This window comes from Eleutherodactylus coqui, chromosome 8 (assembly GCF_035609145.1).
Source record: "Eleutherodactylus coqui strain aEleCoq1 chromosome 8, aEleCoq1.hap1, whole genome shotgun sequence".
Lineage (NCBI taxonomy): Eukaryota > Metazoa > Chordata > Amphibia > Anura > Eleutherodactylidae > Eleutherodactylus > Eleutherodactylus coqui.
The window spans coordinates 33,796,959-33,821,219 of NC_089844.1; the positions used below are offsets into that span (position 1 = coordinate 33,796,959).

At 46.1% G+C, this 24,261-nt stretch overlaps 2 protein-coding genes across 2 annotated transcripts in view; both read right to left on the minus strand.

Annotated features, from left to right (window-relative positions):
- Positions 1–12,366, minus strand: part of LOC136576290 (sterol 26-hydroxylase, mitochondrial-like) — a 42,890-nt gene extending 30,524 nt beyond the window's left edge. The window contains exons 1-2 of the mRNA XM_066575468.1: positions 12,005–12,366; positions 3,950–4,140 (exon numbers count right to left, since the gene is read on the minus strand). Coding sequence (XP_066431565.1) covers positions 3,950–4,140; positions 12,005–12,319 — 506 coding nt within the window. The 5' untranslated portion in view covers positions 12,320–12,366. The remainder of the gene's footprint in view (positions 1–3,949; positions 4,141–12,004) is intronic.
- TYW5 (tRNA-yW synthesizing protein 5) overlaps positions 1–24,261 on the minus strand; it is a 964,030-nt gene that overhangs the window by 106,027 nt on the left and 833,742 nt on the right. The window lies entirely within an intron of this gene.

A 24,261-nucleotide genomic window follows, 5' to 3' on the forward strand; every position in this document is an offset into this window, starting at 1 on the left:
CTTAGCTGCGTATTAATTAGGACTACTACCCCCAGCAGACAGATACTGTAGGCAGCGTATAATATTATGTACACTGTTTCCCTCTGGCGGGATGACGGCGGTGATGTAACGGAGACAGCAGAGCCAGGAAACAATTTTGCGCAAGCCTGCTGAAACGCTTAGCTGCGTATTAATTAGGACTACTACCCCAGCAGATAGATACTGTAGGCAGCGTATAATATTATGTATACTGTTTCCCTCTGGCGGGATGACGGCGGTGATGTAACGGAGACAGCAGAGCCAGGAAACAATTTTGTGCAAGCCTGCTGTAACGCTTAGCTGCGTATTAATTAGGACTACTACCCCCAGCAGATAGATACTGTAGGCAGCGTATAATATTATGTATACTGTTTCCCTCTGGCGGGATGACGGCGGTGATGTAACGGAGACAGCAGAGCCAGGAAACAATTTTGCGCAAGCCTGCTGTAACACTTAGCTGCGTATTAATTAGGACTACTACCCCCAGCAGACAGATACTGTAGGCAGCGTATAATATTATGTATACTGTTTCCCTCTGCCGGGATGATGGCGGTGATGTAACGGAGACAGCAGAGCCAGGAAACAATTTTGTGCAAGCCTGCTGTAACGCTTAGCTGCGTATTAATTAGGAATACTACCCCCAGCAGACACGCAGTAAACTGAAGACGGTCACAGGCAGCCCAAATATAGTATTTTTCCCCAATTTTTTTGAAAAAGCCCACTGCCTATATAGCCTGTATATCTCTTTCCCTGCCTCACCAGTACTGGCCCTATACTCTGTACAATGACTGCAGACTGAGGACGCAATGCTCTGCACGCCCGATATACAAAAAAAAAATTGTGCAACACTGCTAAAAGCAGCCTCAACAGTACTGCACACGGTCAGATGTGGCCCTAAGAAGGACCGTTGGGGTTCTTGAAGCCTAAAATCACTCCTAACGCTCTCCCTATAGCAGCTCCGGCATCAGCAGCACTTTCCCATATCTGTCAGAATGCATCTGTGGCGAGCCGCGGGAGGGGCCGATTTATATACTTGGGTGACAGCTGATCTCGCCAGCCACTCACTGCAGGGGGGTGGTATAGGACTTGAACGTCGCAGGGGGAAGTTGTAATGCCTTCCCTGTCTTTCTATTGGCCAGAAAAGCGCGCTAACGTCTCAGAGATGAAAGTGAAAGTAACTCGAACATCGCGTGGTGCTCGCCTCTAGTAACGAGCATCTCGAACACGCTAATACTCGAACGAGTATCAAGCTCGGACGAGTACGTTCGCTCATCTCTACAAGTTACCCCAATTGAACCAATACCAACTTATATTACAAATAGATTCCAAAAACTGAAACAGAGGGGATCCTTTTGGATATACAAGTTAAACACGTCATTTTCCAATGGACTTAAAAAACTAACTGAAACCACTTGATTTAAATCTAAAATAGTTTTTTTCTTTTCTTTATTCGTGTATTATTACATTTTCTCCGTTCATTTTTCATAATCACACATCTTACAATAACACTTCTCTGTCAGAGGAGCGTGCGTGGCCATTTGAGTCTCCTCACTTAGTTTATAGTATATAGTTCCTCTCCCTAAGGAGAAAACAGCGTTTCTGACCCCGGTCCCAGGCCTCTCACTAGCAAAAAGCCAGACTCCTACTGTACACTGATGAAGGGCAATAACCCGGAAACAGCTGTATGTACATGGAGTCTGGCTTTGCTTTTAATTCCCAGTCATTGTAACAAGGCTTGTATAAAAAGTCTAACTTTGGCTGAAGGAATGCTGCCTTTCAATAGGTGGCAATGTGGAGGATTTATTCCATCTCCCTTATTTGCATATTACCCAGAGGAGCGTGCTTGGCCATTTGAGTCTCCTCACTTAGTTTATAGTATATAGTTGCTCTCCCTAAGGAGAAAACAGCGTTTCTGATCCTCTGTAAGAAAAACTACTTTTTGGGTCGGCTCACCAACCTCGAGGGATTGTTTTGGGGTATTATTTTTATTAATTTTTACTAATTCTACATGAATAGTAACTATTTTGTGCTCTTGTTTCCTGTTGCTATAACAGCTATTAACCCTGTGATTTTTTTTATTATGAATCATTTATTTTTATAGTTTTATCAATAACTCTAATCAATATTTGCTGTTTTTCTCAAATTCTTTTTATATATTTATGCATTTCTTTTATGCATTTCTTTTATTATGTAATACTTTTTTTTTCAAATAATGAAACATTTTGATACATATTTTATCTTCAATTTGTTTTCTATACTTTGACCACTGGTATGTGAGTATTGGTTGAGATACCCATATCCTCAGACGCTCTGATTTCCCATTTGTATTATATATATAATTGCCCCTTGTTTCTCTGGGTACTGTTGTATTATGTCGCCACCTGATGTAAGGGGTGGCGACATAATACAGCTGTGTGAAAATTTAGTAACGCCCCCAGCTTCTGATTGGCGGGAGGCATGTGATTGGCTGGGGGCCTGTCAGCTGTAAGGCTGGGAGCGTTGGCTTCGGCCATGATGTTGTGGCACTCAGGGCTGTGGAACAGCTTCAGCGGAGGGGCCCGCTGATGACAACTCTGCTTCCCTGCCTCCACTGCCTTCAGCAGCTGTCATTGGCGCTGTTGCCGAGAGGACCATGGGGAGCAGAGTAGCTGTCCGCAGTCACATCGCCCCCGCGCTCCAGCGACGCTGATGCTGACAGGCGCACTCCATTGGCCGATGGAGCGCAGGGTATGGATGTTAGGACTTGTAGGCAGGAGCGCTGAGGGGATGCTGCCGGTGGGGAAGGGGAGACCTTTGCCTGGGATGCAGGGTTAGGGGTAGTTTCACAGTTAGGCTTACATTATTAGATGTCAATGCTTTCATGTAAATGCCGGCCGGCAAGCCTAACACTGAAACTAACCCTAACCCTCTATCCCAGGCAAAACTCCTTCCACACTGCTGTCGGCCCTCTGAGCTGTGCTGGGTCACCAGCCAATCGGAAGCTAGGGCTGTTCCTCCGTCTAAGCCCTGTCAAACCCCTAGCTTCCGGTGGCGTCAAGGTATAACAGTACCGTTTCTCTGTTCTTGTAATGTGCCCGATGAAGGAGTATGTTCAGCTCTGTAACGCGTAGCCCTAATATAAATGATTTTCTTTATCAATCTGATTCAGCACTTCAAGGACAGCAGCGCTGTTCCTTCTTTTACCTTACATGTCCATTGTTCAGCTTGATGGACCAGTGCCCAGCGTTTAGACTGGAGAACGGCTGCAACTATCTCATCCTTTGTAGGGCTTTTTTCACAGCGCTCACAGGTGAGCACAGCCGCCAAAACATCCATTCCTTTATTTGGTGATGCCTGCACTATGGAAGCGCTTTTTGACCTTTTGATTTTCTGTTACACTAATGGTTGCATTCATTTCCGTTGGTGGGTTCCATCGCGGTGCTGTTTTTGGTAGCTGTAACGGAAGGACTTGACAGAATCCCACAGTGTAGTAAATAACTCTGTGGGAACGCTGCCTTATTCTGTGCCAGAATCTATGTGGAAATCCATTGTATGAACTTTTGTATTAGGAAAAATAAGTAAAATCTCACTTCGAGACGCAGAAACCATGACAGGTAGCCACATGGTGATTAGTCCCAATGCATGGATTTCTGCAGCATGTCAAACTGCAAATCCGTAGCAAAGATTTGAAGGTCAGCCTCAGATTTTTGTCACCAATTCCACATACATTTTTTCAATGGAAAAGTCCATCACGTTAACATGGCCTTAGAGGTGACATCCCACTTCGACCCCCTGCTAGCTTTTTCAATGTGTCTACAGAGTATGCGCTATTGTATGCATTCTTGGAGAAAAAAAAAATTCAAAATACATCTCCCAGAATGCAATGCAGCATATCAAAGCAGCTTTCGTTCACCCCAATTAATAAATCACAATGTGGCACCATTGAACATACTCAGTAAAAGGGCCTAGAGCCAGGTCTCTGAACTCCCGGTGTATTAGCCATAGTTTCATGTCACTTCTCATCGGATACTTCCCCTCCTGGCGCAGCACTGTCTCCAAGAGCTCGACGTCAGCTATATTTACAGTTGTATACCCTGCAAATGAAGATCTCCACATAGGGCCATACTTCTTCTTAAAGACAGACTGCAAAACAGAATAGATAGCTGATCACCAAGGAGCTGTGCAACAGAAAGCAGTCACTCCCTAAAATTCCCATGCACTTGTCAGTGGGGTCACATAGAAGGGGCTGTTCAGATTGTTTCATCCAAGTGGGTATAGGCAACCTAAGTTTCCCTTTGACCAGAACCACAACATTAGCACAAAGGTGAAAGATGCAACCAATTTCAGGGCATAAGTGTCAGATCCGACCCCTTTGTAGTGGCAGGTGCACAAAATTGCAGGCGCAGTTCTTATTAAGATCAATGGAAGCTGCGTTTGTAATTGCAGGCACAAGTCCCATTGATTTCAATGAAAGCTATGCCTGCAGTTACAAGCACTGGTCACTACACAGGGGTAGTATCAGTGCTTCTGCTCCAACCCCATTGTATCTCAGTGGGCGCTGCATGGAAAACCCCTTTAAAAAGGTTGTTGCTTTTCCACTGTACATCAAGGCTGGAGTAGCTGTCAAGAGGGGTCTCCCTTCCAGCTTGTCTGAAATTCACTGCCTGTTAGGTATTGAGTTTCTGTAGTTACTGGGATGTTTACTTAGTTGTGGGGAAGGGGATATCTTCACAGGCTGCTCTCTGCACTCACAGGCTGACGGATCTGCAGACACAGTGGGGCAGATTTACTATTCAAAATGCAACAGTTTCTGGTGCAAATTGCACCAGAAAACTGTCTCATGTTGTTGTTATATCTGAGCCGGATGCCAAAACACCTTGTCTGGATCAGATGTAAAAGCTGTCTAACAGGATGGATATATATAAGAAATAACTCGAGAACCAAACGATATATACCATAACTCAAAAAGGAGGAAAAGGGAAATCTCATCCTATCATGCTGATACAGAAAAACCCTGGGTCAGGAATTGAACCAGGGACCTCCTGCTCTCCAGTCAGTGGCTCTCACTACTGAGTTATCCAGCTGTAATCTCTGTGATTAGACTCATTATCATAGCCTGACCCTGTCACTGCATCAGCGTGTGATTGATCTGCTTCACAGCACTATTTGATCAAGCTCCACGTTGCCTTCCCCTCTGCTATTTCAGCAATACCTCCTGATACTGACTTTTGGCTTCCTCTCTGACTACGCTACCCGCCTCATCCATTTGTACTGCAAACAAAGACCTCCCATTGCTGACTTTTGGCTTCCTCATTGACTACGCTACCCACCTCATCCATTTGTACTGCAAACCGAGACCTCCCATTGCTGACTTCTTGGTCATCCTTGACTACTCTCTGTACCTGCAGCCATTACACCTGAGGCTTCAGCTTGAAACCACTACAAATGAATCAGTCCCAAACATGGAGTCTGCAGTGGCCACTCTGAGGAAACAGATTATGGAGCTCCAGGAATTTTATGCCTCCTACCAGGAAACGGTTGCTAGTATGCAACGAGAGATCGAGGGATTACAGAGGCAACTCTTGGAAATGCACAATTCAGCACCAAATGTCTGCATGCCACTGCCAGCGAAATTTGTGGGGGATTGTAGCCAATTCCAAGGTTTTCTAAATCAATGTCAAATCTATTTTCAAATGCAGCCCACCGGTTTTACCAGTGACCGGAAAAAGGTATTCTTCATTATCAATCTTCTCACTGATGAGGCGCTTCCCTCGGCCTCACCTTATGATCAACAGTAACCTTCTTGATAGCCTTGCTACTTTTACGACCGCTATGGGTCAAATCATTGATGATCTGAACCGCTGTGCCATGGCCGAAGGGGAAGTTACATAACTTACGACAAGGGCACGTTCCATTGCAGAGTATACAGCGGAATTTCATCACTGGGTGAGTGAAACCATATGGAATCCAGCTGAACAACAGAGTCAATTCCTTTGGGCATTATCTGAGTGGGTAAAGGGTGAACTTGCCAGAGGGGAGACCCCTGATAACCTGGAAGATAACCTGATAACACATTCAGCTGTGCATCTGAATTGACCAAAGACTTTCAGAGCGGCGAAAATAAAGACTGCGGGTTTTGAGCACCAACACCCCTTATACCTTCAGTCAATCCACGTTGAGTCCCCCGTCATGGACCAAAGCCATACCAGAATGAATGAAGGTTGATGTTATCTGCAAACCCCTTTTCCCCCAGTGAAAAAGCAAGGCACGGTGCGGAAAATCTGTGCCTTTATTGTGGAAGCTCTGGACATTATGTGTGACGTGTGCTGCTGGGATCTGTGGTTCTAAGCTTCCTAAAAGCACAGCCCTCACAGGGTTAATTGATTGAGCTGGCTGGGTGTGGTACTTCCTGCTAGCCAATCTCCTGGGTCTGTGCTCACTAGCTTTCATGTTTTGTACAAAATGTCAACTAATACCTGGTATTTATATTCAGCTTCCTATCTGTTACTATTGGTTGCATTTTTGCTGCTGTATGCTGTTTATTCTGGTTCTCTGTGTCCTGTTGTTCAGTCCCTGTCATGTGGCATGTAAATGCATCCTGTTCTGGTGTGTGGCTCCTAGGATCAGCTAGGGCCCAGATCCAAAGACTGCTAGGCTGCCCTTATTGGGACAATGTCCCTGCTTAGGTAGAGCCATGCCATTCCTCCCCTGTAGCACAGGGTCAGTTTGCCAGAAACCCCTGTGCGTACCCAGTCCGCTTTGGTCGCGATCGTGTTTGCCTCATGCTCAGTTTGCCCACAAAATCGTAACACTATGCCTTAAACTGTCTAAATAAGTTCCAAAGGTCTCTCACTCTAGCCAACGACTCTCATCAAGACCACGGCCAATCCAGCCATTACCAAACAAGGGGATGCCACCAAACACACCCTTGCATCAGTGTTTCAAGATGGTGTGAAAAACTCCTCTCCACTCCACCATTTTCTCCTCCAAATAGAGATTTTAATGGGTAATCAGAAGACGCAGTGCTCAGCAATGTTGGATTCAGGAGCGGGAGGAAAGTTCGTGGACTTAAGATTCGCTTGTGACAAAAACATTGTAACCAGACTTAAGCCCGTACCAATTGATATGAAAACCATGGATGGGTCACCCTTGTCCTTAGGACCTGTCACACAGGACACAATTAAACTGGAGCTCTGCATGAAACCTGACCATCAAGAAATGTTCAGCTTCCAGCTAATCTCGTTCCCAGTGATTCTCAGGATCCCCTGATTCTCTACCTATAATTCCTCTATCAACTGGGAATCAAGGACCATTGCCTTCCCTTTAGAATACTGTAAAGAGAACTGCCAGATGGCACCAATCAACCCCTAAACTAGTGCAAGACCTCAAGGATGGTCAACAGGACTTTGAGAAATTACCAGTTGAACACCAGATTTTCAGGGATGCCTACAGCAAGAAGAAAGTTGACTAGCTGCCACCTCATTGGTCTACTCAGCTGTTCTATTGAGCCGCTCCCCGGATCTTCTATTCAATTTGAGGATATCTACAACTTTACAAGTTAAAAACCCATTGGGAACATTTGGATGAAAATCTAAAGAAGGGCTTCATCTGGTCCTCTTTCTCCCCAGCAGGAGCACCCATTTTCTTTGTTGAAAAGAAAGATTCTGCATTGATTACCAGGAACTAAACAAGATTACTATTAAGAATTGCTATCCTCTCCCATTAATCTAAGTACTGCTGGAGAGACATCGAGCAGCCAAAGTCTTTACTAAACTGGAGCTCAGAGGAGCATATAATCTGGTATGGTTCTGCCCAGAAGATGAGTGGAAGACTGTTTTCAGATTCAACACTTCAAATCTCTAGTGATACCGATTGGTCTCTGCAATGCTCCTGCTACCTTCCAGCACTTTATCAAAGATGTATTTCGAGACCTGTTGGATCAATTCATAGTGACATATCTTAACAACATCCTCATCTTCTCTGACAATTTGGAGGAACATCGCAGGCACATTCAGGTGGTCTTAGAACGACTCCAAAGAATAATCTCTACATCAAACTAGAGAAGTGTGAGTTTGAACAGACCCAAATGTAATTCCTGGGAAACATTATCTGCCCAGATGGCCTAAGTATGGACCCCAGCAAGATTAAAGCCATACTGGATTTGCCCATTCCAAGAAACGTGAAGCAAGTACAGTGCCTAATCGGTTTCACAAACTTCTGCAGAAGATTTACCAAGGACTTCTCAAAAGTCATCTCTCCCATCCCCTCCCTCACAAAGAAAGCACACGTTTTCCTGGTTCCCAGAGGCACAAGTCGCTTTGGAGAAACTAAAGACGCTGTTTACTTCAGCACCAGTACTGATCCACCTAAGAACAGAATTGCCTTTTGTTGTGGAAGTGGACACCTCTGATTCCGCAGTGGGAGCTATTCTGTCGCAATAAGTCAGAGGTAAAATGCAACTACATCCTTGTACATTTCTGTCCTACACTTAATCACCCATGGAGGAGAACTATGACATAGGGAACAAGAAACTTCTGGCCATCAATGGCCATCAAGGTGGCTTTCGTGTTATGGAGGAACGTCTTGGATGGAGCCCATCATCCAGTAATGGTTCTTACTGACCATAAAAATTTAGAATTTCTCCATACTGCCAATAGGTTATCTGTGAGATAAACATGATGGGCCCTGTTCTTCTCCAGGTTTAATTTCACTGTGCCCTACCACCCCGGTTCCAGAAATGGCAAGGCAGATGCATTGTCCAGGATGTTTTCAGAGCCTGAAGAGAGGTCAAATACAGACTACACAATTCTGTCTCCCCAAAATTTTAGGGGGTATCCTACACTCTAAAGACCTTCTAACAAAGCTTAACAGAGGATATGAAAAGGACGCCTTCCCGAGTTGTCCTTCTAAGGATGTGAAGTTGTCTTTCAAGAATGGAATTTGTAGGTGAGAACATCAACTATATGTTCCTGAGGCTGGAACATATAGTTTGTGTTGGTCCTAAACAGGTTCATGTTTCTAAGCTGGCCCACCGCCTTGGGGTCACAAAAACTTTAAAAATCTTGCTTCATTTTTTCTGGTGGCCTGACTGCAGGAAGGATGTGAAGAGGTATGTCACCTTTTGTGAAGTATGTGCCCTGAAACAAGACACCATGAGCTCACCCTCTGGGTTTCCTACAACCTCTTCCAGTCTCATCCAGGCCATGGGGATCTATATCGATGGACTTTATAGTGGACCTGTCTCCCACGAAAAGACTGACTACCATCCTTGTGGTCATCAACTTACAAAGATGGCTCACTTCATCCTCATTATTAAGATTCCCATCGCTAAGCACACCGTGGAGTTGATGATCTGGGAAGTTTTCAGACTACATGGAATTCCTGATGATATCTTCTCGGACAGAGGGTTTCAGTTCACCTCGAAGTTTGGGGGACACTTCTGCACAGCCCTGGTAACTACTGTGAGTCCACCCTCTGCCTTTCATCCTCAGTCCAACGGCAAAACCGAGAGAACAGACCAGACTTTGGAGCAGTATCTCTGCTGGTTTATTTCCCATCTTCAGGATGACTGGGTTGACTATCTACCAACAGCAGAGTTCACGTATAACAGTGCCGAACATAGTTCTATCACCCAGAACCCATTCTATGCTAACTAAGGGACGCTGCGCGTTTTCATTCCTGACCTTCCTGCCTACACACCTGTCCTGATGGTCAACCATAGATTGGCAGTATTGGCAGATATTCAGGAGGAATTAAAAGAGACTTTGCGGGAAGCTCAGGAGGCCTACACAGAAGTGGGAGACCGACATAGTCAAGTGGCTCCTCATTTTTGGGTTGGAGAGAAGCTATGGTTATCCAACAGAAATTTGAAGACCCACGTACTTCCTCCCTAACTCGGGCAAAGGTCTTCTGGACCTTTTCCAATTTCAGCCAGGGTCGGCCAAGTGTCTTTCTGCTTGAAGCTCCCGGGCAGCCTAAAGATCCAGCCAGTTTTCCATGTGTCCCTACTGAAGCCATTACAGGAGAATACCTTCCCAGGAAGACAGAAACCGCCTTCCCCTTCTGTGAAGGTTCAAGGGCACAATGAGTATATCATTAAGAAGATCTTGGACCTCCGAAGATATCGAGGAAAACTGCAGTACCTTATGCAGTGGCAGGGATACGGGCTGGAGGAAAACTCATGGGAGCCAGAAGAAAACATATGTGCTCTTAGGCTGTCAGGGAAATTTCACAAAAGGTATCCCAGTAAACCAGGCCCTGGGATGTCCAGAGGCTATCCTCGATGGATGGGCCCACTGTCAGGAATCAAATTGGGGACTTACTGCTCTCCAGTAGCTCACTACTGATCCATTCTGTCTGTGGACAGTACCATTGCATTTCTATTAGACTTGTTTCATGATCCCAGTTATTTAGTTCCTGCCTCCTGGTCCTGACCCAACCTCTGTCACTAAATAAGCTCATTATAAAAGCCTGACCCTGCCACTGCACCAGTGCATGATTAATCTGCTTCACAACATGATTTGATCAAGCTCCACGTTGCCTGCTCCTCTGCTATTTCTGCAAGACCTCCTGATACTGACTTCTGGCTTCCTCTCTGACTACACTACCCCCTCATTCATTTGTACTGCAAACTGAGACCTCCCATTGCTGACTTCTGGCTTCTTCTCAGACTAAGCTACTCGCCTCATCCATTTGTACTGCAAACAGAGACCTCCTGTTGCTGACTTCTGGCTCATTCTTGACTATTCTCTGGACCTGCAGCCATTACACCTGAGGCTCCAGCCTCATGTTCGAAACCACTACACCCTGCCTGAAAGCAGGGCAATTGCACTGATAAGGATGGTCCTACATTCGAAACCTGGATCTACCTAGACTGTCCATAGATGGTAAAGGGATATATATTGATCAATTGTAATTATCAATAATAATGACAGCTCCAAATAGCAGATGATCCAGACCAAACAATAAGTAATAAACACCAGAAACGTATCTGAGATAGGGATTGCACCCAAAGAATGTCGACTGGACTTTAACTCCACCATGAAGGGAGTAACCAGTGCCTTCTGAGATGAGAGGCCGGAATTTAAATACTACAATAAAGGCTGATTGGCCAGCTTCCCAACACACAACATACATGTACAGCGTAGCAGGCCAGTAATCAGAGCAGTCCCGCTGCAATCACTGGGATGGAGCTTAGTTCCGATCCCAATTATTTAACCCTTTAGATGATGCTGTCTGTATAAAGGGTTTTGAGAGGACTTCCTCCATCTCCCCATCATCACTTCCACGATGACATCATGGAGTGATGAAGGTTGCTATGGCAATCAGAGGTCAGATCACGACCTCCAGGTTTGCCATATACGACAGCCTGTGGGTGTATGTTCATCACTGACAGAACTAGGCTTCACTGTCAGTGATGAACTGACGCTGTCAGTTAATACCCTGTATTACTTATGTATTACAGTGTATTATCTAAATGACCAAAGAATCACATCTTCAAGTCCCCTTGTGGGTGGAACAAATGTGGTATAAAAAATAAATAAATTATACAATAATAAACGTTTGCACATGCAAATGCCTGAGTGGGCAAAATATGCAGGCGTAAGCACATTTCAGTTGTGCAAACCCATTTATGCCCGTGTGAATAAGCCCTTACAGATCAAACTCAGAGCTTCTGCCTCTTAAAGACCTTTATCCTTAGAAACATTTACCATGAACTATAAGATGTTTTATGATACATGTCACCAAGACGGCACACAAAGCTGGAATGTGGCTTTTCTTCGCCCAGAGCAAAGGATTTGTTCGCTGTTCCCATCCTTGTGGCTAAATACCCTAACCAAAGTAAAGAGGATTGTTGGCACCTACTATTGCCCCTCATTGTACCCCTGCAGTACAGTTTTAGCCCCAGCCATGAGTAGATCTTGCTCACTGCAAGTTTAGTAACAAAAGGCAACATAGTGACAGGCAGCACAAAGTAACAGATGGAAGATGATACAGCAGGACCAACCTGTATCTCTTGTGCATACAACAGGTAACCTCTGAGGAAGAACCAGTAGACATTGGTGAACATGGAGGGTCCAGGCAAATCATCAAATGTCTTCATCTTCTTGTTCTCTTCTGCTACTCCGGCTGCTGCAGCCCCATGTAAGGCTCTGGCCGGGGAGACCCTGCATGTCTGCAGCGCTGGGCTGATCCTGATCCCCAGGTAATTGCAGCTCCGGACAGCAGCTCTCATCATGGCTGCAGGGGGAACAGATCCTCCAAGCACTTTGCTATGGCTGCTTCCTGCTTCTTCCTGATCCTCCCTCCTCAAACCTTTCATTGTGATGTTCACAACAACAACTATGTGCTCTGGGGGGAGTGATACTGCCTCCTCCTGTTACTTCACTGCACCCATTACTGAGACAATTAGGAGAGATTTGCATAGTTATGTCCTGAAGCACAAACTAGTAAAAGTAATGTATAAAAATGTAAAATACAGCTTACCAAAAATGTACATCCACAGTGTTATGCCAAACAGCCAAGCTCCAATAAGGGGAGGACAACGCCAAGCTGGTTTCTCAGCAATGCAATGTGGAAAACAGATGTATATAGCTCCAGCACTTTTCATAAAAAAATGAATCTGTATTAGAATATATCCATCGAAAGGGAGAAACACTCACGTGTGTGAACAGCGACTTGCGCATCTTGACAAAAACTAAGCCTTATAGGGGTTTTCCAGGCAGCACCCACCGAAATATGCCAGGGTCATAGTGGAAGCACTGGTCCGACTCCTGTGTAGTGGCTTACACTTGTAATTTCAGGCACAGCCCTCACTTAAATCATTGGGACCCCAGCCTGCAATGGCAGCTCCCATTGATTTCAATGAGACCTGAGACTGCAATTACAAGTGCCGTCCACTACACAGGGGTTGAAGCGGCACTTCTGCTTCGACCCGGCAGGGGATGCCTGGAAAATCCCTTTAATCATAGCATATAGCTTGTACAAGAAGCAAGTAATTTAAAGGTAACAGAATATGATATAAGAAAAGCATGACCCCTCCTACTAACAAATACATAATGAGGAAATGAAACACATGAAAAACAATAAAAAAACAATACAAAAACATTAGTATAGCAGCATAAGATCAGATCTGGGGTTAAGACCATGTGGAAATCTATATTATAACTCAGAGGCGTAACTTGAAGCTCCCGGGCCCCAATGCAAAACCTATAACAGGGCCCCCAACTATAATGCTTTATTCATAGTACTGAGCTCCCTATATGGAGAAGAGAGGCCTTATGGGCCCTTTAGGGCTCCTGGGCCCGGGTACAACTGCATCCCCTGCATCCTCCATAGTCACGCCCCTGTTATAACTGCATAATCCAATATGCCTCCCTTGAAAGCAATTTTTTAAACTAATTTCCACCTCTTGCTGGACAGAACACCCTTTCAATGCCAGTGACTTTAGTTTCAAAAGGATTTTACTAATGACTTTGCAAATCTATTTTTATAGCAAACTGTTGTGCTACATATCACCCCTCGCAGGGGACTCTTATATATTCAATCGCATAAACATTCTAACAAACAAATAAACAGACTTACAAACAAACATTGCCTTCGTGTTCTGGTGTAAGCAACAGAATTAGCTTTATAGTACTATGTTTTCTACCTCCTGACCCCCTACTTCTTCTTCCCCTGTTTTCATAGTATCGTCAAATTCCATCCCTTCTCCTCTCCTATTCCCCTTTTTCAAGATTCAAAGTCATCCCCTCACAACGCTAATAACGGGGGCAAACCCGGGGATGTTTAGGTACTCAGACCATGGCTGCCAAGTCTTAAAAAAGCCTTCCATGTAACATCATTCTAGAGATTCTCGTTAAAACTAGTTGCAGGTGTAAAACAGGTGAGGCCACTGGGAGGCAATGTAAATTCGAGCCGCCATACAGATGTATTGGGAAAGCTTGTGCTGTTGATTTGTAAATCCCCCAGGTTTGTCCTACAGGAGGCAAGCCGACGGGGGAAATGGCAAAGTCCTACCCAAGACTTTTGTTATTAATTTGGTTACTTAACCCCACAGTATCCTATATGAGGATTCCGCTAAAGTTACTTGATGACTTCCCTTATAAATAAAGTTATAGCGGTGACTCCACCTTGCTAGTGATAGAGATAAATTCAGATCTGTTTCCCAACGTTTCATGAAAGGGAGTTTATCCTCATGAGGTGACCTTAAACAAAGCTTCTCAAAGGGGGTTGGATTCATCGAGATAAGGGTTCAGGATAGTCTAGAGCGTATAAAACTACATATCTGATTTACTTTTATCCATAGATGCGCAGGAACCATGTATTTCTCAGAGATTTGTTGTGGGGACAGAGGCCTATTTAGCGATAAAAACTGGTGTAATAACGTGATACCACTGTTCCTCCATCATATGCATGCTCAGGGCTATATTAATATATAGAGCTTCTGTTTTGTCTATATTTACCTGTAAACCTGAAATCACAGCGAATCTGTCTATGATAGCCATTAAATTGGGAAGAGATGTTAGTGGTCTAGATAGGATAAGAAGGATGTCATCTGCAAATAGATTGACCTTATACTCCCTCCCATACTGCATGATCCCTGCTACATTAGGGTTCTCCCATATCATATATGCAAGGAGTTCCATAGCCAATGCGAATAGAGCCGGGGATGGGGGGCATCCCTGTGTAGTTCCTCTCTGTATAGCAATCGGGGAGGGTTTGGAACATGGGAGTTTCAGGGTCGCCAAGGGGCTAGAGTATAGTGATCCAAGGGCTAGCAAATAGGATTTGTTAATCCTCATTCTATCAAGGACTGTGAATAAGTAGTCCCACGATAGGTTGTCAAAAACCTTTTCCATGTCTAGTGCCAGAGCTAGCATCTGGGTTTTCTGGCTGTGGGCTATATGGATCAAATTTAAGACTTTTATTACATTCTCTGGAGCTTGTCTGGTAGGTATAAAGCCTACCTGATCTTTGTCGATCAAATGGGGAAGAAGGGGGTTCAGGCGTTTGGCGAGTATACTTGTTAATATTTTATAATCAAGGTTAAGCAGCGATATCAGTCTGTAGTTTTTTAGAGAGGCGTGGTCTTTATTCGGTTTTGGTATGACCGTTATATGCGCTTCAAGAAATTCACTCGGTGGACGCTTCCCTGTTAGGATCTCATTATAGAAACTTGTGAGGTGGGGAATCAGGGACGTTACAAATTATTTATAATAGAGGGCTGTGAATCCATCTGGGCCTGGGGCTTTTCCTTGTTTTAGTTTCTTAATATTATCTTCAATTTCTTCACTACAGGTGGGTCTATTTAATTCATCACTATAGGTTGTACTAAGTTTAGGTGAATGGAGGTATTTTAGAAAATCTACGTGGTCTATGCCAGTGACTTTAGGTTCAATCGGTTTTTATTGGTTTTCAAAGAAAAGTATTATATAGACATTGCACAACATCGTTGGTATCAACATGTGTCCGTATAAGCACAACAATCAACATATCTTGGTTTCATAATACTTATGGCATGAACTAGATTGTATAGCTTAATCTCTTGTGTCTCGTATCAGAAATTGGGAACTACGCAATATAAGATTATAACAAATCATGAACATAACTGGGGGGGTGAGGGGGGGGATGAGGGGAGAGGTGAAGCGGGGGTAGGGGAAGGGGGGGGGGTACGGGAAGAATATCAGCCTCGCTTACCCGCTCCTAAAGGTTGTTATCCACCTAACCGACCTGTTTCCAGCCATTTTTTGAATTGGTCTGAGTCTCTCATTGCGATCCAAGGGCTCCAGAAATCGTGGGAGTACAGTCGTTCCTGCTCGCAATCAGCCCCCTCCTCTTCATACCTCATAAGGAGGTTCAGTTTCTCAGCCCAAACTATTCTAGTGGGAGGGGTCGTGGATCTCCACAGCCCAGGGACAGACATCCTAGTCGCCAGTATCACCATCCTCAATAAGTCCGCCTTGACTTTGGCTATAGGTCCGAGGAGCATCAGAAGCAGGGTCATTTCAGCTGTCAGGGACACCGCCGACCTGGTCATCTCGTTGTATAATGTTTCTATATTATACCAGAGTTCTCTAACTGGGGGGCAGTCCCACCAAATGTGCGACATTGTCCCAGAGCCTTTCTGGCACCTCCAACAGGTTGGGGGTATTTGTTTGTCGAGTTGATGCAGTCTCGACGGTGTCCAATACCACCTGGATAGGACCTTATAGTTTTGCTCCTGGAGTCTCCCAAATCTGGAACTTTTGTGGCATAGAAGGAACGCTCTCTGCCAATCTGCCCTCGTTGGGCTTCTGCCCAGTTCTGATTCCCACTGGGCTGTGTAACTGGGTGGTTCGTTCCCCGTCTCCTTTGTCAGCAGCAACTTGTAAATAGTTGATATTCCATGCTCGGTAGGAGCCGAGGACATGCACAGGTGCTCAAACGGCGTCAACTGTTTACTACCACACCCCTCAGGCGCCAGGGACCCCACAAACTCCCTAACTTGAAGGTATCTCAGCCAGGCTCCTGGGTGTGGGATGGAGTTCCCGTGAATCTCCGTCAGGGACTTCATTCCATTTTGGGTCAGTACATCTCTGACTCTCGGTATTGGATGACTAGGGAGGGATAGTATCTATGCCAGTGACTTTAAATGAGGATATATCCCCTTGATGGACTTCCAAAAAATGTCTGGAAGCTGCAGGCAGGCAACGTCCCAGTATACCTGAGGAGTGATTAGAGCCATATATATGCTCAGCAATACGTAGTTTTAATTTATGTGATGTCCATCCGACATATTCTTTACAACAGATAGTACATTTAATAACATGAATGACAGAATCCCCACTATATAACCTTTTATATGTTGTGGTCAGTGTAAAATGCTGATAGAGGGAGGTGGCTCTCTTTGTAACCCTTTGGATCCCCCAATGTGATCACAGAGTCCCAATGGGTTGCTATTATAGATGAGCGAGCACCAAAATGCTTGGGTGCTCGTTACTTGAGTCAAACTTTTCGTAAGGCTAGAGAGCTCATTTCAAGTAACGAACCCCATTGAAGTCAGTGGGAGACTCAAGCATATTTCAAGGTGACCCAACATCAGAAAGTGATGGAAACACCACAGAAATGGATAGGGAATGGCAGGGGCAGCATGCATGGGTGCATTTGAGGCTCCCAGGTCGCACTATTAAGCCAAATTGTGGGCGAGAGCCTGGTGGTCACCCCCCTAACAATTTACTTGGGACAGACCATAATCAGCAAGGCACACGCGCTGGCACATCTTAGCTAAGCACCAACTAGGTACAACCAAGGCCAATCACCGCCTGCGGGTAACACCGTGGCCTCTTCTCCTGTGTTACTTGCTGGCATTGCTGTCCAATCCCCCCAGGACGCAGGCACAAGCTTGCACCCACAGCATACTAAAATTTTTACCTGCGCAGCGTTCAGCTGTCCTCATGCCACACGCTCGCTTCATAGCCACACCACCCTCATGTCTATTTATAAGTGCGTCTGTGATGAGGAGGAACCAGAGACACACACTGCAAAGGGTTGGCAGGGCCAGGCAGCGACCCTCTTTAAAAATGTGGGCGATAGCCCACAATGCTGATGAGAATTGCTGATAAATTAACGTACGATCATAATTCCAATCCCGTGCCACCTCCATCACAAAATTGTCAGGAGCCACAAACGTGGGCATAAAGGGGACTCAGATGCCAGTACTTCTACACATCTCCACAATGCAGCAGATCATACTAACACCAAAGATTGGTTTGAAGCAGGAGGTGTCACCAAAATAGACACCACAGGTATACAGTGACCCTGTGAAAGTCTCATGAAATCAGTCACGCTTCCTGTGAACATTCCAATCCAGCATCTCGGATAACTGTGGTAACACGTGAGATAATACATGGTGACCAGCGCTGACCCCCAGGGATGCGTGCGTTTATCAGTCCTAAGCCAATCCAACTGTTTACCACTCAGAGCATTATAAATCAGTGGACATCCAAAAAAAGGCAGTGTACAATGAGTTGTCCTGTTATACAGCCGGGATGCTTGCGAATGCCTTGTGCGCACTACTAGTTCCAGGCAGCCAAACCGCTGATGCACACAATGACAGGAATAGTAGTCCTAGAAAGGACTGTTGGGTTACAATTATTCCAATCCTGTGCCACCTCCCTCACAAATTTGTCAGGAGCCACAAGCATGGCCCTAAAGCGGACTCGGATGCTAGTACTTCTAAGCATCTGCAAAATTCAACAACCCTTTCTAAAACAAAAGATTTCTTTTAAGCAGGAGGTGTTACAAAAGTTGCCACCACAGGTATACAGTGACCCTGTGAAAGTCTCATTAAATCAGTTACGGTTCCTTTGATCGCTCCAAGGACAGCATGAACCATTAAGAAATTTGAGTGGTCAAACATGGCAGAGTTGCACCCCACCAATGACCGTGGCCTTTGCCCACACCCTCAACAAACGTGGGTATAAAGCAGACTCGGATGCTACTACATCTAAGCATCTGCAAAATTCAACAACCCTTTCTAAAATAAAAGATTCCTTTTAAGCTGGAGGTGTCACAAAAGTTGCCACCACAGGTGTACAGTGATCCTGTGAAAGTCTCATGAAATCAGTCATGCTTCCTGTGAATGCTCCAATCCAGTATCTCGGATAAGTGTGATAACACGAGAGATAATACATGGTGACCAGCGCTGACCCCCAGGGATGCGTGCGTTAATCAGGCCTAAACCAATCCAACTGTTTACCACTCAGGGCATTATACGTCAGCAGACATCCAAAAACAGGCAGTGTACAATGAGCTGTCCTGTTATACAGCCTGGATGCTTGCGAATGCCTTGTGCGCACTACTGGTCACAGGCAGCCAAACCGCTGATGCACACAATGAGAGGAGTAGTAGTCCTAGAAAGGACTGTTGGGTTACAATTATTCCAATCCTGTGCCACCTCCGTCACAAATTTGTCAGGGGCCAGAAACGTGGGCATAAAGAGGATGCTAGTACTTCTAACCATCAGCACAATTCAACAACCCATTCTTAAACAAAAAGATTTCCTTGAAGCTGGAGGTGTCGCAAAAGTTGCCACCACAGGTATGCAGTGAACCTGTGAAAGTCTCATAAAATCAGTTACAGTTCCTTTGATCGCTCCAAGGACAGCATGAACTGTGAAGAAATTGGAGTGGGGAAATCTTTGTGTACCCAGAGTATAGGCGAACCCCTGAAACATTTGTGCACCAAGAGTATAGGTGACCCCCTGAAACATTTCTGTACCAAGAGTATAGGTAAACCACTGAAAAATTTCTGTACCCAGAGAATAGGCGAACCCCTGAAACATTTGTGTACCAAGAGTATAGGTGAACCCCTGAAACATTTGTGTACCAAGAGTATATCCAAAGGCAAAGAAGTTGTCAGCAGCACAATATGAGTACCATATGGTTTGAACAGGTATCCTGCACGCCCACTGGGTTTGGGATCCAAGCCAAGCCGCTCTTTAGTACAAATGTTGATGAAGTAGTGGAAACAGCAGATCAAGGTGCAAAGCAATGAAGTTTCTTTATTTCTTTCCTCCCAGACAGAAAAACACGATGTTTCGACTACAAGAGTCTTTGTCAAAGACTCTTGTAGTCGAAACGTCGTGTTTTTCTGTCTGGGAGGAAAGAAATAAAGAAACTTCATTGCTTTGCACCTTGATCTGCTGTTTCCACTACTTCATCAACATTTGTACCAAGAGTATAGGCAGCCCCCTGAAACATTTCTGTACCAAGACTATAGGCGAACCCCTGAAACATTTGTGTACCAAGAGTATAGGTGACCCCCTGAAACATTTCTGTACCAAGAGTAGAGGTGAACCCCTGAAATATTTGTGTACCAAGCGTATATTTTTTAAAGATAGAGCTCGTTGTTGCTTAATTTGCTACCAGAGCCTGGAGGCAACCCTCCGAAAAAATTAGTTTTAACAAAGCCTTTTGGCCCTCTGAAAAATTGGCTGTTCAGCGTGATGACATGCTGGTTTAGGAGGAGGAGGAGGAGTAAGATCAGAGAGGGATAGACCAAGCTACTTCTCCCCTTTTTTGGGGCGATAGGGGGTGCATGGTTCTCCTGTTCCAGCTTAAAGAATCTTTATGTTCTGCTGCTTTCCAACGGTGGAGAAGAGAAGTCAGGGGAAACCCAGCCTTTGTTCATCATAATGAGTGTAAGCCTGTTGGTGCGGTCAGTTGACAGGCGGGTAAGCTTGATGATCCCCCCAGCAGCACTAAACACCCTCTCTGAAAAGACGCTAGCGGCAGGACAGGCCAGCACCTCCAAGGTGTACAGCGCAAGTTCGTGCCACATGTCCAGCTTTGACACCCAATAGTTGTATGGAGCAGAGGGATCACGGAGGACATTGGTACAGTTGGCTATGTACTCCCTGACTATCTTTTTACAGTGTTCCCTTCGACTCAGCCTAGACTGGGGAGTGGTGACAGTCTGGCTGGGGAGCCATAAAACTGGCAAAGGCCTTGGAGAGTGTTTCTCTACCTGCGCTAGACATGCTGCCTGATCTCTGCACCTCCCTTCTAGTTGGCCCACTGAACTACGTCCTCTACCGCTAGCATTGTCAGATGGGAACTTTAGCATCAGCTTTTCCACCAGGGCCTTGTGGTATTGCATCACTCTCATACTCATTTCCTCTTTGGGAATGAGAATGGAAAGGTTCTCCCTATACCGTGGGTCGAGAAGGGCGAACACCCACTAATCCGTGTTGGCCAGAATGCGTCTAACGTGAGGATCACGGGAAAGGCAGCTTAACATGAAGTCAGCCATGTGTGCCAGAGTCCAAGTACGCAACACATCGCTGTCCTCAGTAGAAGGATGACTCTCAGTCTCCTCCTCCTCCTCTTTAGCCCATACATGCTTAACAGATGTGAAGGAAGTAGCATGGGTACCCTCTGCAGTGTGGGCAGCAGTCTCTTCCCCCTCCTCCTCCAATACGCGCTGAGAAACAGACGTGAGGGTGGTCTGGCTATCAAGCGACATATTGTCATCCCCCATCTCCTGTTCTATCCGCAAAGCGTCGGCCTTAAAGGGGTTGTCCCGCGCCGAAACGATGCAGGGGTTAAAAAAGAACACCGGAGAGTGCTTACCTGAATCCCCGCGCTCCGGTGACTTCTTACTTACCTGCTGAAGATGGCCGCCGGGATCTTCACCCTCGGTGGACCGCAGGGCTTCTGTGCGGTCCATTGCCGATTCCAGCCTCCTGATTGGCTGGAATCGGCACGTGACAGGGCGGAGCTACAAGGAGCCGGCATCCAGCACGAGCGGCCCCATTGAGGAAAGAAGAAGACCCGGACTGCGCAAGCACGTCTAATTTGGCCATTACACGCCGAAAATTAGACGGCCTCCATGGAAACGAGGACGCTAGCAACGGAGCAGGTAAGTGAAAAACTTCTTATAACTTCTGTATGGCTCATAATTAATGCACAATGTACATTACAAAGTGCATTAATATGGCCATACAGAAGTGTATAGACCCACTTGCTGCCGCGGGACAACCCCTTTAATGCTTAGCAGCGACCTTCTCAGCAGGCAAAGCAGCGGGATGGTTATGCTGATAAGGGACACATCGCCGCTCACCATTTGTGTTGACTCCTCAAAGTTTCCTAACACCTGACAGATGTCAGACATCCATGCCCACTCCTCTGTGAAAAACTGTGGAGGCTGACTACCACTCCGACAGTTATGTTGCAGCTGGTATTCAACAATGGCTCTATGCTGCTCGTAAACCAAGGCCAACATGTGCAAAGTTGAATTCCAGCACGTGGGCACGTCGCACAACAGTTGGTGCACTGGCAGCTGGAAGCGATGTTGCAGTGTCCTGAGGGTGGCAGCATCTGTGGTGGACTTTCTGAAATGTGCACTCACGCGACACATCTTGCTGAGCAGCTCCGACAAATTGGGGTAGTTTTTAAGAAAGCACTGAACCACCAGACTGAACCTGTGGGCCAGGCATGGCACGTGTGTTAGTCTGCCAAGCTGCAGAGCCGCCACCATGTTACGTCCATTGTCACACACGACCATGCCTGGTTGGAGGTTCAGCGGTGAAAGCCACAGATCTGTCTACTCCGTCAAACCCTGCAACAGCTCTTGGGTGGTGTGCCTCTTGTCACCTAAGCTCAGGAGTTTCAGCACAGCCTGCTGACGCTTCCCCACGGCAGTGCTGCAGAGCCTCAAGCTACCGACTGAAGGTGACGTGCTCACAGATGGTAATTGAGAGGTGGAGGAGGAGGAGGTGGGGTGTTTGGAGGAGGTGGCATAATAAGACGGAGAAACCATGACCGAGGTAGGACCCGCAATCATCGGTGTGGGTAGCATGTGAGCGAACTCAGGGTCAGACTCGGTCCCAGCCTCCACCAGGTTAATCCAATGTGCCATCAGTAAGATTTAGTGTCCCTGCCCATCAGCACTTGTCCACGGTTCGGTGGTTAAGTGGACCTTCCCAGTAACTGCGTTTGTGAGGGCACGGTTTATATTCCGTGACAGGTGCTGGTGTAGGGCGGGGACAGTACAGCGGGAAAAATAGTGGCGACTGGAGGCCAAGTAGCGAGGGACGACTGCCGTCATGAGGTTGTAGAAAGCCTCAGTTTCTACCAGCCTATATGGCAGCATCTCCAGGATCAGCAGTTTGGAGATATACACATTTAGCGATTGTGCACGCGGGTGGGTGGCTGAATATTTCCGCTTGCACTCTAATACTTGGGTTATGGACAGCTGAGCGCTGCGCTGGGACACATTGGTGACCTAGCCATCTGCACGGGAGCTTGCCGCGAGGAGGTGCTGTGGGAAACAGTTGGCGGATTACTTGCTCCGGCCCTGCTTCTCCCTCTGGCCACCCCACTGCCTCTTCCAACCTGTTCTGGTGCTACACTTGCCTTCCCCTCTGAAGCAATGTCTTCAGTGGGCTTACCAACCCAGGTCGGGTCAGTCACCTCATCATCCACCAGCTCTTCCTCTGAATCCTCAGTCTGCTCCTCCCTCAGACTTACTGCCCTAACAAAAACCTCACTGATAGACCACTGTGTCTCATCATCATCCAGAAATACCTCTTGAGACACTACTTTGAAGTCCCCACCCTCATCACCCTGAGACTGTGAAAGGTCCAAATTTTGGGCATCGTTCACGACAAACTCCTCAGGTGGCTGATGAACCATTTTTTCTGACTCAGGAAGGGACCCGAGAACAGTTCCTGGGAGTATGCCTGTTTGGAATCTCTCCTTTTCCTGGAGTGACCAGGCTGGGAGGAAGGAGGAGCAGCCTGAGGATTCCCAGGTCCAGTCCCTTGGCTAGCATGAGTGGACTGCGTGGAAGACTGGGTGTTGGATAAATTACTGGACGCGTTAGTCACTATCCACGTCATCACCTGATTGCACTGTTGTACTTTTAATAATGGTCTACCACACGCACTTGCAAAATGTGAGGTGAAGCTAGGGAGCCTAGATATGTGCCTAGATATCCCTCAGCAGCTGGCACTGTTTCACCACGCCCAGGAGCTCGGCCTCTGCCCACACCCTCATTTGGATGTCAAGTCCATGTCCTCGACCTCGACCCCTACCCCTACCCCTAGTCTTCATCATGTTGGATAATGCACTTGGTCAAAATGCTACGCAAACTGAGAGGTATTTTGCGTACGCTTATAGCCCAAAATAGACACTGTATACAGTGTATACTGTTGTTAGATAGCGAGGATTGACAGGACCCACACAGGGGTATATAGCACACTTTGAGCCCCAAAATATACACAGTAAACAGCGTATACTGTTGTTAGATAGCGTGGATTGACAGGACCCACACATGGGGTATAAAGCGTACGCTTTGAGCCCCCCCCCCCCCAAAAATAATGTAAACAGCGTATACTGTTGTTAGATAGCATGGATTGACAGGACCCACACGGGTATATAGGGTATGCTTTAAGCCCCCCCCCAAAAAAATGTAAACAGCGTCCAGTCTTGTTAGATAGTGTGGATTGACAGGATGCACACAGGGGTAGTTAAAGCCCCCCAAAAAATAAAAAAATGAAAAATGATAGGAGTTTTGTTACTTCCTCTCTACTCTCTGTACACCACTAGCAATATACTGCATAAAACTGGTAACAGTATGCAGTATACAGCCAGGATGTTTGAGAATACTTTGTGCGAACTACTGCTCCAAGCCAGCTAAACTGCTGATGCACACAATGAGAGGAGTTGTAGTCCTAAAAAAAACTGTTGGATTCTTGGAACAAGGATTCCTGCCTAACCG